This window comes from Pseudophryne corroboree, chromosome 9, assembly GCF_028390025.1.
Source record: "Pseudophryne corroboree isolate aPseCor3 chromosome 9, aPseCor3.hap2, whole genome shotgun sequence".
Classification (NCBI taxonomy): domain Eukaryota; kingdom Metazoa; phylum Chordata; class Amphibia; order Anura; family Myobatrachidae; genus Pseudophryne; species Pseudophryne corroboree.
In genome coordinates, this window is record NC_086452.1 from 446,818,419 (window position 1) to 446,831,573 (window position 13,155).

General features: G+C 48.6%; 1 protein-coding gene across 1 annotated transcript in view; it reads left to right on the top strand.

The window, feature by feature from the left end:
• Positions 1 to 13,155, top strand: part of LOC134958498 (disks large-associated protein 5-like) — a 143,943-nt gene that overhangs the window by 36,782 nt on the left and 94,006 nt on the right. The window contains exons 4-5 of the mRNA XM_063941159.1: positions 2,086 to 2,176; positions 8,574 to 8,708. Coding sequence (XP_063797229.1) covers positions 2,086 to 2,176; positions 8,574 to 8,708 — 226 coding nt within the window. The remainder of the gene's footprint in view (positions 1 to 2,085; positions 2,177 to 8,573; positions 8,709 to 13,155) is intronic.

The following is a 13,155-nucleotide window of genomic DNA, read 5'->3' on the forward strand; positions in this document are numbered from 1 at the left end:
CAATCTATTATATTAAATAATGGCCGGCACTAGCCCCTGGATCCTGGGGCAGTGCCTGTGCGTTGTGTGTGAATGATGCTCAATTCTGCAGTGAGGGAAAGAATTGGAAGCCAGAGGAGTTGACGGGCAAAAATGCTCCGATTGTCCTCCGGCTATTACCGGAATCCCTATCAGGGATCAGATGCTGCTAATGCAGTGCTCCTTAGCGCTGGTGGGCTGGTGGCTGGATTGGAAAACGTTTCGCCCGACAAGCGGGCTTGTTCACTTCCAAAAAGGGGGGTTGACCAACTCTTCTGGAATTCTTCTGGAATTACTGCTAGAGGATCCAAGGGCTCTTCCTCTTCGCGAGGACCTTCTGCAACAGGGGCCGATCGCTTATCAAAACTTACCGCGGCTATGTTTGACGGCATGGGGGTTGAACGCCTGATTTTTAGCTCGGAAGGGCATTCCGAAAAAGGTAATTCCTACCCTGATACAGGCTAGGAAGGGAGTAAAGTCTAAACATTACCATCGGTTTTGGGAAAAGTATGTGTCTTGGTGTGAATCCAAGAAGTTCCCTACGGTGGAGTTTCAACTGGGACGGTTTCTCTTTCTGCAAGCAGGTGTGGATGTGGGCCTATGCTTGGGCTCCATAAAGGTCCAGATTTCGGCCTTGTCCATTTTCTTCCAGAAACAGTTGGCTGCTCTCCCTCAGGTTCAGACTTTCCTGAAAGGGGTTCTGCACATCCAACCACCGTTTGTGCCGCCTACGGCACCATGGGATCTTAATGTGGTGCTGCAGTTCCTGCAATCGGATTGGTTTGAGCCTTTACAGGAGGTAGAACTCAAGTTTCTCACTTGGAAGGCTGTCACACTGTTGCCATTGGCATCTGCTAGGCGTGTGTCAGAATTGGGGGGCCTTGTCCTACAAGATCCCCTACTTGATTTTCCATGAAGATGGGGCTGAGCTCAGAATGCATCAGCAATTTCTTCCAAAGGTTGTGTCAGCTTTTCATATCAACCAACCTATTGTGGTGCTAGTGGCTACTAACTCCTCAATTACCTCAAAAGTCCTTGGATGTTGTGAGGGCTTTGAAGATTTACGTGAAGAGAACTTCTCGTCACAGGAAGTCAGATTCTGTTTGTCCTGTATGCTCCCAACAAGGTTGGGTGTCCTTCTTCTAAGCAGATTTCTCGCTGGATCAGGTTTACTATGCAGTATACTTATTCTACGGCAGGCCTGCCATGTCCAAATTCTGTTACGGCCCACTCTACACGTAAAGTGGGTTCTTCCGGGGCGGCTGCCCGGGTGTCTCGGCTTTACAGCTTTGCCGGGCAGCTACTTGGTCAGGGTCGAACACATTTGCTAAGTTCTACAAGTTCGATACTTTGACCAAACTTTAGGTTCTCAGAGTCCAATCTGTTTTGCAGGAGCCTCCGCGCTCTCCCTCCCGTACTGGGAGCTTTGGTACATATCCATGGTACTAAATGGACCCCAGCATCCTCTAGGACGTAAGAGAAAATAGGATTTTAATTACCTACCGGTAAATCCTTTTTTCTCGTAGTCCGTAGAAGATGCTGGGCGCCCGCCCAGTGCTTTGTTTTCCTGCATTGTTACTTGGTTCAGTACTGCCTTGTTACTTGGTGAAGTACTGCATTGATACTTGGTTAAGTATTGTTGGTTCAGCCGTTGCTGAATCGTTTAAAGTTGCTTAGCTTGGCTTTCCTTTTATGTGTGAGCTGGTGTGAATCTCGCCACTATCTGTGTATTTCCTTCTCTCGAAGCATGTCCGTCTCCTCGGGCACAGTTTCTAGACTGAGTCTGGTAGGAGGGGCATAGAGGGAGGAGCCAGCCCACACTATTAAACTCTTAAATTGCCCATGGCTCCCAAGGCACCCATCTATACCCCATGGTACTAATGTGGACCCCAGCATCCTCTACAGACTACAAGAGAAGGATCTACTGGTAGGTAATTGAAATCCTGTTTATTCCTCCCCCCACCCCCCTTCCCTGTGCATGTGTGTAAAGATTATCTTCTGCTGCCACATTGCCCATGTTTAAGAAATGTTTGAAGAAACCGATAAAAAATGATTTTATTATTCTAGGTAGCCGTGCGTAAAGCCTCAACTGATCGTACACTTACAAGAGGCCATGGACAGAGTTCCAGTGTTAAAAGGAATGAGACCGAAAACAAAGGTAATGAACTGCTCTAGGCAGGCTCATCCCATTCCAGTTCTGCTTAGGTTATATTTTTAATGGCGTTTCAGAGATATATTAACTTTCTTCTTCAGAGTCCATTGGGGTCCACAGGGATTACGCTGGGGTGTAGGTGGTTGGAGCTGAACTGGGCACCAAACAGTTAAAGCTTTATCTCCCAGGATGCACTATTCCCTCCTCCACTACACCCTACCCACAGCCCCAAGCTAGCTAGTCTTAGTTTGGTGCCGTCAGGAGCCGGAGCACCCCTTATACAAAGGGTTTTTTTTTTTTTTTTTTCTTCAGAGCAAGCAGTGCTGGGCAGTCCTATAGGACACCTGCACTGCTGCTCCTACAACCTCCCGCCGGTGCCGCCACACTGGTAAACGGTCCTGTTATTCATCTGATGCCACAGGAGCTCTACTTGCAGAACACTCCTCTGGGGACCTAAGCTGCAGCTGGACACACGGGGGGACAGGTAAGGAGATTCCCCTTGCGGGGAATCGCGTCTTTGGAAGCCTCAACCTCCGGTTATGGAGATCACCATAGGCACTGATGTGGGCATCTGGTTCATCCACAGCCCCACTAGGCCACCAGGGCATTAACTGCTGGCATCAGGGACACTTTAGTGAGGCCAGTTTGCCCAGGAGGATAATATCAGCACAGGGAAGGTCAGCTCTCCACCGATTACCCCTCCCCCAGCTCAGAGTGCAATTCTACAGAGGCTTTCCACCTCGGAGCTCCTCCCTCGGTGAGAAGCTCAGCGGCCATTTTTAAAATTGGCTACAGCTGTAGCAGGTCTCGGGAGAAGCGGGTCCAGTCTTCCTGTGTACCTCTCTCCAGGGCCAGGTTATCCTACCAGCCACTGAGTTGTGAGTAATTGATTTAGTGCCCATTGCAATTAAATTTGCATTGTATGTGATTTTTGCAAGCTCTGCTGTTTGGTGTACGGTCTGTTTCCTACTGTCAGTTATACCTATCACTTATATTCCTTCTTAACCCTAACATACCAGGTGTTTAGGGGTTCATTAAGTACCTCACATTTACTTGTATTTGTGAGGGGTGTGACATTGCATTATTTGGCTGTACGCTCACTATGTGCCTATTGTACTGCTATTACCATGTCTTCCAAAGGCATGGGTAATAAGGAGGCTATGTAATCCTGTTCAGTGGGATTATCCCCTCAGGATCCTGTACAGGACGGTATGTGTGCTAATTGTTCTACCCCACAGCCCGCTCCACCAGCCCCTGTCCACGAACCACTTTGGATGTCTTCTCTCTCTCGTTATCATAGTTAGTGGACTGCTTGTCCATCCCCCCTCAGCCTCCTACAATGGGGTTCCCACAGCAAGTATATCCTACTTGGCCTGCTCCATCTATGCATAATCCCTGGATGGTTTTTCCCCCACTCGATTCAGAATTTTGCTCAAATGTCAGCATCATGTCGGCAAATGTTACAGGATGACAGTTGGCTGCCAAGCGCATAAACGTACTGTGTCTTCAGTCCATGCAGCTTTCGTATTCTGACGCAGCGTCTGAGGAGGTAGAGGATGAAGATGTCTCTCTCTGAGGAGGAGCAACGGTCTACTGTAGATGTCCCTGCTCTTTTGCGGGCAGTCCAATTTAATTCTTGACATTCAGTATGAAGAACCAGCCCCTAAGCCTAAACACTTCAAACGGCAAAAGGTTATTTAACACTGAATTCCCTCAGTCGGATCAGTTTACTGAACTCATGCGTGATGCATGTATTGCTCCTGGCAACCAGTTCCAGCTCCCAAAAAAATTAGTGTCTTTATTCTCTCCAAACTGCAGTGTTAAGTGAGAGGTTCCCCCTATGATGGATTCTTATGTAGCATGCCTAGTTAGCTCTACACTGCCTATACCTATAGCGTCTTTTCTCAAGGAAGCCATAGATGGCAAAACTGAGGCCTGTCTCAAGTCAATCTATTCACCTGTAGGCGCAGTTACACATCCAGCTATGGCCTCGGCCTGGGCAGCTTAGGCTATTATAGCCTCGACTGGTGCGCTTGAGGACAGCCTCTCTTTATATGCGATCAGGGAACAACTGGCCCACGTCTCCCATATCAAGTAGACAGCATCTTACCTGGGTAAAGCAGCCATTGATACTGGACTACTAGCCTCTAAAGCATCTGCAACGTACATTGTTGCTTGAAGAGTCCTGTGGCTACGGCACTCAAATATCTACCCTTCTCTGGAGATATTCTCACCTTCAGCGACTAAACCTAAGCTGAAGATTATCCTCTTTTCGGTCCTTTCACCACCAGGGTAAGGCTAAAGGCCAGTCCTTTCCAAGACAGACTAGCTCGCACAGACCACCAAACCTCACCCTAAACAGGCTTGGGCTGCCAGACGTCCAGCTACAAAGTCTGAAGACAAACCCTCCGCCTGATGGGACGGGCCTCCTCCTGGGGTTCACCAGGATGGGAAGCCAACTTCGGTTTGCAGAATCCCTGGCGTCAGACCACCACAGATGCCTGGGTACGAATAGTGGTCTCTTACGGGTACGCTCTCACTTTTCTGAGGCGTCCTCCCCAGCAACTCTTTTGTACAGGTCCTCCATCAGATTCAATCGAGGCCCTGGCTCTCCAAACAGCCATTCATTCCTTTCTGCATTCAGGAGTGATTATAGAAACATAGAAACACAGAATTTGTCGGCATATAAGAACCACGTGGCCCATCTAGTCAGCCCCTTTTTTTTTTTTTTTTACATTATTTTTATCTCTAACCTTATTTGATCCTTATTTCTTTGTAAGGATATCCTTATGTCTATCCCATGCATGTTTAAATTGTTCTACTGTCTTAGCCTCTACCACCTCTGATGGGAGGCTATTCCACTTGTCCACTACCCTTTCTGTGAAATAATTTTTCCGCAAATTTCCCCTTAACTCCCCCCCCTCCCCCCTCCCCCCTCCAGCCTCAGTGCATGTCCTCGTGTCCTATTGCTTCTCTTCATTTGGAGAATGTTTCCCTCCTGGACTTTGTTAAAACCCTTGATATATTTGAAAGTTTCTATCATGTCCCCCCTTTCCCTTCTCTGCTCCAAACTATACATATTGAGATTTCTTAGTCTTTCTGAGTATGTTTTGTGATGTAGGCCATGCACCATTTTAGTTACCCTCCTTTGTACAGTTTCTAATGTATTAATATCCTTTTGAAGATATGGCCTCCAGAACTGAATACGGTATTCTAGATGAGTATATATCTGTGTCCCCTCTCCCCCATACAACTGCAGAGAGATTTTTATTCCACTCTTCATTGTTCAGAAGCCGAATGGTTCCCATAATCCCATTGGCCTATTTATAACCTCAAATCACTCAAGTTTAACCGCATGGCCAAGTTTTGCATAGAAACTCTCCGTACCATTGTCCTAGCATTGGAACCTGGGGAGTTTTTGGCATCTGAAGACATTTAGGATGCATACCTGCATGTGCCTTTTCCTCCCAAACATCAGCAATTCCTGAGATTTGCTGTCTTTCAGCATCATTATCAGTTTCAGGCACTGCCCTTTGGACTTTCTACGGCCCATCGGGTCTTTACCAGAATAATGGCGGATATGGCAGTACATCTGGGTGATCTTCTGTTAGTGCTGGGAGTACTTCTGGGGATTGTGCTATCTTCAGCTGACCATTGCCTTCCTACAGGCACACGGCTGGCTCATCAATTGGAAAAAGTCCTAACTGTCTCCCTCTCTGAAGATGTCGCATCTAGGAGCACTCCTGGATTCTCTGGTCCAGAGGATTTTCCTACCAGCAAACAAAATTACGGCACTTCATTTGTGCATATGCAGGTTACTTCAGTTAATGAGTGTCGGTCCACTCTGCAATGCAGGTTCTGGGGTCCATGATCTCCACCTTCGACATGGTGGAATACGCCCAGTTTCACTCTAGGCCTCTTCAACACCTTATCCTGTCCCGGTGAAACGGACAGCATCCTATGATTCGGGCTCAGGTGATGGTCCTCTCTCCAGAGGTTCGTCTTTCCCTCTCGTGGTGGCTACACAAGCACCACTTGGACAAGGGTCATCCCTTCTGGATTCCAGATAGGGTGCTACTCACTATGGATGCCAGCCTCCGCAGGTGGGGCACAGTGACCGGTCAACATTCCTTTCAGGGACGTTTAACAACCCAGGAAAGTCGCATACCCATCAACATCCTAGAGCTGCAGGCTGTATACAGGGCGCGCACTCTGGCGCAGGCTCTTCTCCAAGGCAGATCTGTCCCCAAGTCCAGTCCAACAACACGACTATGGTAGCCTAACTCAACCATCCGGGGGGTACGCGAAGTGGAGCAGCCATGAAGGAAGTGGCACATCTCCCGTCATCTTGGCGGTGTTCATCCCAGGAGTACTCAACTAGGAAGCAGACTTCCTAAGCGGACAGGATGCCCACCCCCCAGAGAGAGGGCTGTACATCCAGAAGTCTTCCAGCTCCTTGTGGACAAATGGGGCTTACCAGAGGTCGACCTCATGGCCTCACGACACAACAAAGTCCCCTTATGGGTCCAGGACCAGGGATCGCGCAGCAGCCTTTGTGGATGCTCTGGCGATGAGGTGGACCTTCAATCTGTCGTATCTATTCCTTCCAGTCTCTCTCCTTCCAAGAGTTCTTTGCAAGTTCAAGCAGGAAGGGAGGCACTGTGCTGTTGATCGCTCCAGCCTGGCCCAGGCGCCATTTGTTCACCGATCTACAGAGTCTCTCCATAGATACTCCCTCTACGGCCAGATCTTCTATCTCAAGGCCCCTGTCTGCACCCAGGCCTAGCTAGTCTGTCCTTGATGGCATGGCTCTTCAGTCATCCCTCCCAAGATCTAAGGGTTTCTCTCACTTTGTAGTTCAGGGAATGCTCAATGCTCATAAACCTATATCAGCACACTTGTATTACAGAACTTGGCACTCTTTCAGTGGTGGTCTACCAGAGGCTATGGCCCTACAACTTTCAGCGTTTCTCGGGTGCTTGCCTCTCTCCAGGCTGTGTTAGACCTGTCTCCTTCTGGCGTCCCTAAAACTTCAAGTATCTGCTCTGTCAGTCTGGGTCTAGCAAAGGATCGCTCCCCTGCCTAATGTTAGAACATTCCTTCAGGGTGTTCTTCACCTTCAACTCCTTCTGGCCCTCCCGGTGGCTCGGTGGGACCTGTCCTTTTTTATTTTGGGCTTTACAGACTCATCCATTTGAATTCAGTAGACCTCAAGTGGCTGACGGCAAAGACTCCTAAAGTGGTATACAGGTTCCATTTTAATGAAGAGATTGTGGTTCCAGCCTTCCAATCTCCAAATCTCTCTCCAGGTGAAGCTTCCTTAGATGTGGTCCGTGCTCGCCAGATTTATGTGCATCGCACCAGCTCCTTCAGGAAATCTGATGCTCTTTTTGTGTTATGGGTTTCACAAGAGGGGCTGGCCTGCAAACAGACTTTGGCTCGATGGCTTCACATGACCATTTCGCAAGCTTAAATGCAGGCTGCCCTGCCTGTCCCAAATACGGTTACTGCTCATTCTGTGGGACCCTCATGGGTGGTCCATCGTGGTGCCTCTGCACAACAGTTGTGCAAGGCACCCACTTGGTCTTCCATCCACACCTTTCTTAAGTTCTATGCTTTTGATACCTTTGCCTCTTAGGATGCTTCCTTTGGGATTCTCCTATTTGCTCAGGAACAATCCCCTCCCTTAAAGGAATCTGCTTTGGGACATCCCCAGCATAATCCCTATGGACCCTGAAGAAAAGGAGTTATAGTAGGCTTACCTTTTGTTAACACTTTTTTTCAAAGTCCACAGGGCACCCACCATGACACACCTGGCCTCTTTAGGTATTTATACATGGTCACCGAGTTTCCCTCAAATGTAAGTGTTTTCCTTCTCTGTACTGCTCCTGCCTTGGGCTTGTTCACTAAACTGGCTAGCCAGGGGCTGGGATGTAGGGGAGGAGGGACCAGTGCATCCTGGGAGCTAAAGCTTTAACTGTTTGGTGACTGGTTCAGCTCCATCACCTACACCCCAGCATAATCCCTGTGGACCCTAAGGACTTTGAAGAAAGAGCGTTAACAAATGTAAGTCTACCATAACTCCTTTTGTCTTGAGTTAATGTGGTACAACATTACTAAACTTTTTAGCAAAAGGATTGCTACATTGATTTGTGTTTAGATTCAAAGTGCTAAAAAATATTGACCTTCCCCTCTCATGTACTAGTATAACTTGTGACCCGTTGTTAATCCTTGTGTATTGATAGGCAGCAGTCTCCTAAATATAGGCTTACAGAATAACCGCCTCCTATGTGCATTGTAGACTGGTACACTTTCCTCCTGAAGCAATGTGTTTTTTCTTGTCTTTATTCTTTGTGTGTAATGCGCTTTCATTGAGTTATTGGATTTAAATGTTTTCCTATAGTCTCTGGTGTTCTACCTGCAACATCTACTAGATCAAGTGCAGGGACTTCAACTAAACACTCCATTACTACAAGAACAACTGTGATGGCATCAAGGTTATCCACTGCTGCTAAAGCACCGCTGAAGAACACTGCAGGTATTCCATATAATCTTTATAATTTTTCTTCTGCAGGGTCCATAGGTTCCACAGGGATGACCATAGAATGTAGGTGGTTGACTGACTGAGGACCGGGCAACAAACAGTTAAGCTTTTCAGGTCCTAGATTGCCCTGTCCTCCTTCCCCTATACCTCTCCCCCAGGCCATCCAGTTTTCGTTTGAAGCCGGCAGGAGCCGGACACACCATTTAGTCAAAGCAGCCCCAAGCTTTTCTTTCTTAAACTTTTTACTACTTGGAGCAAGCAGGGCTGGGTGTCTGATAGGGATGCCTGTGCTGCTGCTCCATCACTTAGCGGAGCGGTCTGCTAGCAAGCTCCCCAGGGCTGCAGCCAAATGCCAGGAGAGAAGGTATGGCTGGCATCGGGATGAGATAACTGGCCAGTTCAGCCCCGGGGGTGAATGTCCGCACAGGGGAGGTATGCTCTCCCCGTTAGCCCCTACCCCAGCTCAGAGCGCGATTCCGCTCAGATTTCCTGCCACTGAACTGCTCATCCAACAGTGAGACTCTCGGCAGCCATTTTAAACAGAGCCTACCACAGCAAGTCTCAGGACCGGGTCCAGCCTCCCTGTATACCTCTCCCACGGGTCATGTTATACAGCACTTATCCTTCCAGCCTCTTGAGGCTTGTGTAGTTGATTCAGTGTCCATGCATTGTATATGACTTGTTGCTAGTTACTGCTATTTGGTTTCTGAACTCTTGCTGTACTGTTATTTCTGTCCCTTTTTATTTCTTCTCCTATAACAAATACCAGGTGTTTATGGGTTCCGTACCTTGCATTTACTTGTAATTTGTGAGGTGCTGATCACATTGCATATTTGGTATTTACACACTGTTTTGTACTATTTCCTCTAAAGGGCAAAGAAAGCAAGGAGGCTGGGGCTCGTATACTGGCTACATGTAGATCCTGTTCAGTTGGCTTCGCCATCTTATACAGGTTCCTGTATAAGATGGTCTCTGTTTAAGGTGTTTTCTCTGACGTCCTAAGTGGATGCTGGGGACTCCGTCAGGACCATGGGGAATAGCGGCTCCGCAGGAGACAGGGCACAAAAGTAAAAGCTTTAGGATCAGGTGGTGTGCACTGGCTCCTCCCCCTATGACCCTCCTCCAAGCCTCAGTTAGATCTTTGTGCCCGGCCGAGAAGGGTGCAATCTAGGTGGCTCTCCTAAAGAGCTGCTTAGAGTAAAAGTTTTGTTAGGTTTTTTATTTTCAGTGAGTCCTGCTGGCAACAGGCTCACTGCATCGAGGGACTTAGGGGAGAAGGAGTGAACTCACCTGCGTGCAGTATGGATTGGCTTCTTAGGCTACTGGACACTAGCTCCAGAGGGACGATCACAGGTACAGCCTGGATGGGTCACCGGAGCCGCGCCGCCGACCCCCTTGCAGATGCTGAAGAGAGAAGAGGTCCAGAAATCGGCGGCTGAAGACTTCCCAGTCTTCTTAAGGTAGCGCACAGCACTGCAGCTGTGCGCCATTGCTCTCAGCACACTTCACACCAACGGTCACTGAGGCTGCAGGGCGCTTGGGGGGGCGCCCTGGGCAGCAATGAAAGTACCTATGCTGGCTAAAAATACATCACATATAGCCCCTGGGGCTATATGGATGTATTTAACCCCTGCCAGGTTGTAAAAAAAAACGGGAGAAGAAGCCCGCCGAAAAGGGGGCGGGGCCTATTCTCCTCAGCACACAGCGCCATTTTCCCTCACAGAACTGCTGGTGGGAAGGCTCCCAGGCTCTCCCCTGCACTGCACTACAGAAACAGGGTTAAAACAGAGAGGGGGGGCATTTTTGTGGCGATATTACATATTAAGATGCTATAAGGGAAAACACTTATATAAGGTTGTCCCTGTAAAATTATAGCGTTTTGGTGTGTGCTGGCAAACTCTCCCTCTGTCTCCCCAAAGGGCTAGTGGGGTCCTGTCCTCTATCAGAGCATTCCCTGTGTGTGTGCTGTGTGTCGGTACGTGTGTGTCGACATGTATGAGGACGATGTTGGTGAGGAGACGGAGCAATTGCCTGTAATGGTGATGTCACTCTCTAGGGAGTCGACACCGGAATGGATGGCTTATTTAGGGAATTACGTGATAATGTCAACAAGCTGCAAGGTCGGTTGACGACATGAGACGGCCGGCAAACCAATTAGTACCTGTCCAGGCGTCTCAAACACCGTCAGGGGCTTTAAAACGCCCATTACCTCAGTCGGTCGACACAGACACGGACACTGACTCCAGTGTCGATGGTGAAGAAACAAACGTATTTTCCATTAGGGCCACACGTTACATGTTAAGGGCAATGAAGGAGGTGTTACATATTTCTGATACTACATGTGTGGGGTGTGAAAAAACTGCTTGTAGTTTTTCCTGAATCAGATAAATTAATTGAAGTGTGTGATGATGCGTGGGTTTCCCCCGATAAAAAATTAAAGGCGCTCACACGCTTATCAAAACAAGTGGCGTTACCGTCTCCAGATACGGCCGCCCTCAAGGAGCCAGCTAATAGGAGGCTGGAAAATATCCTAAAAAGTATATACACACATACTGGTGTTATACTGCGACCAGCGATCGCCTCAGCCTGGATGTGCAGCGCTGGGGTGGCTTGGTCGGATTCCCTGACTGAAAATATTGATACCCTTGACAGGGACAGTATTTTATTGACTATAGAGCATTTCTATATATACGAGATGCACAGAGGGATATTTGCACTCTGGCATCATGAGTAAGTGCGATGTCCATGTCTGCCAGAAGATGTTTATGGACACGACAGTGGTCAGGTGATGCAGATTCCAAACGGCACATGGAAGTATTGCCGTATAAAGGGGAGGAGTTATTTGGGGTCGGTCCATCGGACCTGGTGGCCACGGCAACAGCTGGAAAATCCACCTTTTTACCCCAAGTCACATCTCAGCAGAAAAAGACACCGTCTTTTCAGCCTCAGTCCTTTCGTCCCCATAAGGGCAAGCGGGCAAAAGGCCAGTCATATCTGCCCAGGGGTAGAGGAACGGAAGAAGACTGCAGCAGGCAGCCCCTTCCCAGGAACAGAAGCCCTCCACCGCTTCTGCCAAGTCCTCAGCATGACGCTGGGGCCGTACAAGCGGACTCAGGTGCGGTGGGGGGGGTCGTCTCAAGAGTTTCAGCGCGCAGTGGGCTCACTCGCAAGTGGACCCCTGGATCCTACAAGTAGTATCCCAGGGGTACAGATTGGAAATTCGAGACGTCTCCCCCTCGCAGGTTCCTGAAATCTGCTTTACCAACGTCTCCCTCCGACAGGGAGGCATTATTGGAAACAATTCACAAGCTGTATTCCCAGCAGGTGATAATCAAAGTACCCCTCCTACAACAAGGAAAAGGGTATTATTCCACACTATTTGTGGTACTGAAGCCAGACGGCTCGGTGAGATCTATTCTAAATCTGAAATCTTTGAACACTTACATACAAAGGTTCAAATCAAGATGGAGTCACTCAGAGCAGTGATAGCGAACCAGGAAGAAGGACTATATGGTGTCCCTGGACATCAAGGATGCTTACCTCCATGTCCAAAATTGCCCTTCTCACCAAGGGTACCTCAGGTTCGTGGTACAGAACTGTCACTATCAGTTTCAGACGCTGCCGTTTGGATTGTCCACGGCACCCCGGGTCTTTACCAAGGTAATGGCCGAAATGATGATTCTTCTTCAAAGAAAAGGCGTCTTAATTATCCCTTACTTGGACGATCTCCTGATAAGGGCAAGGTCCAGAGAACAGTTGGAGGTCGGAGTAGCACTATCTCAAGTAGTTCTACGACAGCACGGGTGGATTCTAAATATTCCAAAATCGCAGCTGATTCCGACGACACGTCTGCTGTTACTAGGGATGATTCTGGACACAGTCCAAAAAAAAAAAAAGGTTTCTCCCGGAGGAGAGAGCCTGGGAGTTATCCGAGCTAGTTAGGAACCTCCTAGAACCAGGCCAAGTGTCAGTGCATCAATGCACAAGAGTCCTGGGAAAAATGGTGGCTTCTTACGAAGCGATTCCATTCGGCAGATTTCACGAAATAATTTTTCAGTGGGATCTGCTGGACGAATGGTCCGGATCGCATCTTCAGATGCATCAGCGGATAATCCTGTCTCCAAGGAAAAGGGTGTCTCTTCTGTGGTGGCTGCAGAGTGCTCATCTACTAGAGGGCAGCAGATTCGGCATTCAGGACTGGGTCCTGGTGACCACGGATGCCAGCCTGAGAGGCTGGGGAGCAGTCACACAGGGAAGAAATTTCCAAGGAGTGTGGTCAAGTCTGGAGACTTCTCTCCACATAAATATACTGGAGCTAAGGGCAATTTACAATGCTCTGAGCCTAGGAAGACCTCTGCTTCAAAGTCAACTGGTGCTGATCCAGTCGGACAACCTCACGGCAGTCGCCCACGTAAACAGACAGGGCGGCACAAGAAGCAGG